General features: G+C 40.2%; 1 protein-coding gene across 1 annotated transcript; it reads left to right on the top strand.

Annotated features, from left to right (window-relative positions):
• The first annotated feature begins 89 nt into the window (after positions 1-89).
• Positions 90-963, top strand: LOC116380807 (alpha-mannosidase 2-like). Its single transcript, XM_031842656.1, has 3 exons — positions 90-251; positions 397-538; positions 624-963. Exons 1-3 carry the CDS (start codon positions 99-101, stop codon positions 821-823), a joined length of 495 nt encoding a protein of 164 aa, XP_031698516.1. The 5' UTR covers positions 90-98; the 3' UTR covers positions 824-963.
• Positions 964-1,172: the final 209 nt, after the last annotated feature.

Below are 1,172 nucleotides of genomic sequence, written 5' to 3' on the forward strand. Positions count from 1 at the left end.
GTATATGTATATATGTATATATATATGTATATGTGTGTATGTATATATATATGTATATGTATATATGTATATATATGTATATGTGTGTATATATATATATGTATATGTCTGCCCCAGGGCATGCTGGGAGATCCCTGGAGATTTCCAACATGGTGGACATCAGGTCAGAGGTCAACCGGGAGCTCGTCATGCGGCTCGTCAGTGATGTCGCCAACGGCAACCGTTTCTACTCCGACCTCAACAGCTTCCAGGTTCATTTACATATCAGCTGTGATGTCACTCCTTCTCTTCATCACGTGCTTTGTTGATTGGTTATTGATAGATTATTAATAGATTATTGATAGTGATAATTGATAGGTTATTGATAGATTACTGTGTGATTATTGATGTGTGTAGATGCAGCAGAGGAGGACTCTGAGTAAACTGCCCCTGCAGGCGAACTTCTACCCGATGACTTCGTCTTCGTTCCTCCAGGACTCGACGTCTCGTCTGTCGCTGCTGTCGGCTCAGAGTCAGGCAGTCGCTTCGCTCCGACCGGGTGAGTCACGTCATCGTTTTATGAAAACACGAATGAAGCTTCTTGGTCAGTGAACGTGATGACCTGTGACCTGTGACCTGTACAGGTGAGCTGGAGGTGGTGTTGGACCGGCGGCTGCAGCAGGACGATAACCTTGGCCTCGGTCAGGGCGTCACCGACAACAAGCTGACGGCGAGTCTCTACCACCTGCTGCTGGAGGACAGGAGGGGCGGGGCTCAGGTGAGGGGGCGGGGCTCAGGTGAGGGGGCAGGGCACAAAGTGAATGTGTCGGTCCTGATGTGGTGAAAGTCTCAAAGCTTCATGTTAAATTCAGTTTTCTCTTTAATGTGTAAAATTAATAAAACGACTTTTCAAACCGGTTTCACCATCAAACCAAAAATATGAAAACCAGCAAAGACTTTTGAGTTATTATGTCACATTTATTTAAATCATATAAAACAATATTTTTATATGATTTCAATAATTAAATTAGGTTTGAATTAATTAGGTTTTAGACAGTTTTTATTTATATATATTTATATAGTTTTATATATATATATATATATTCTGTGTGTATGTATGTATGTATATATGTATGTATATGTGTATATATATATATGTATGTGTATATATATATGTATGTATGTATGTATGT

The sequence above is a fragment of the Anarrhichthys ocellatus genome, unplaced genomic scaffold (genome assembly GCF_004355925.1).
Source record: "Anarrhichthys ocellatus isolate YVR2014 unplaced genomic scaffold, GSC_Weel_1.0 scaffold8979, whole genome shotgun sequence".
NCBI classification, from domain to species: domain Eukaryota; kingdom Metazoa; phylum Chordata; class Actinopteri; order Perciformes; family Anarhichadidae; genus Anarrhichthys; species Anarrhichthys ocellatus.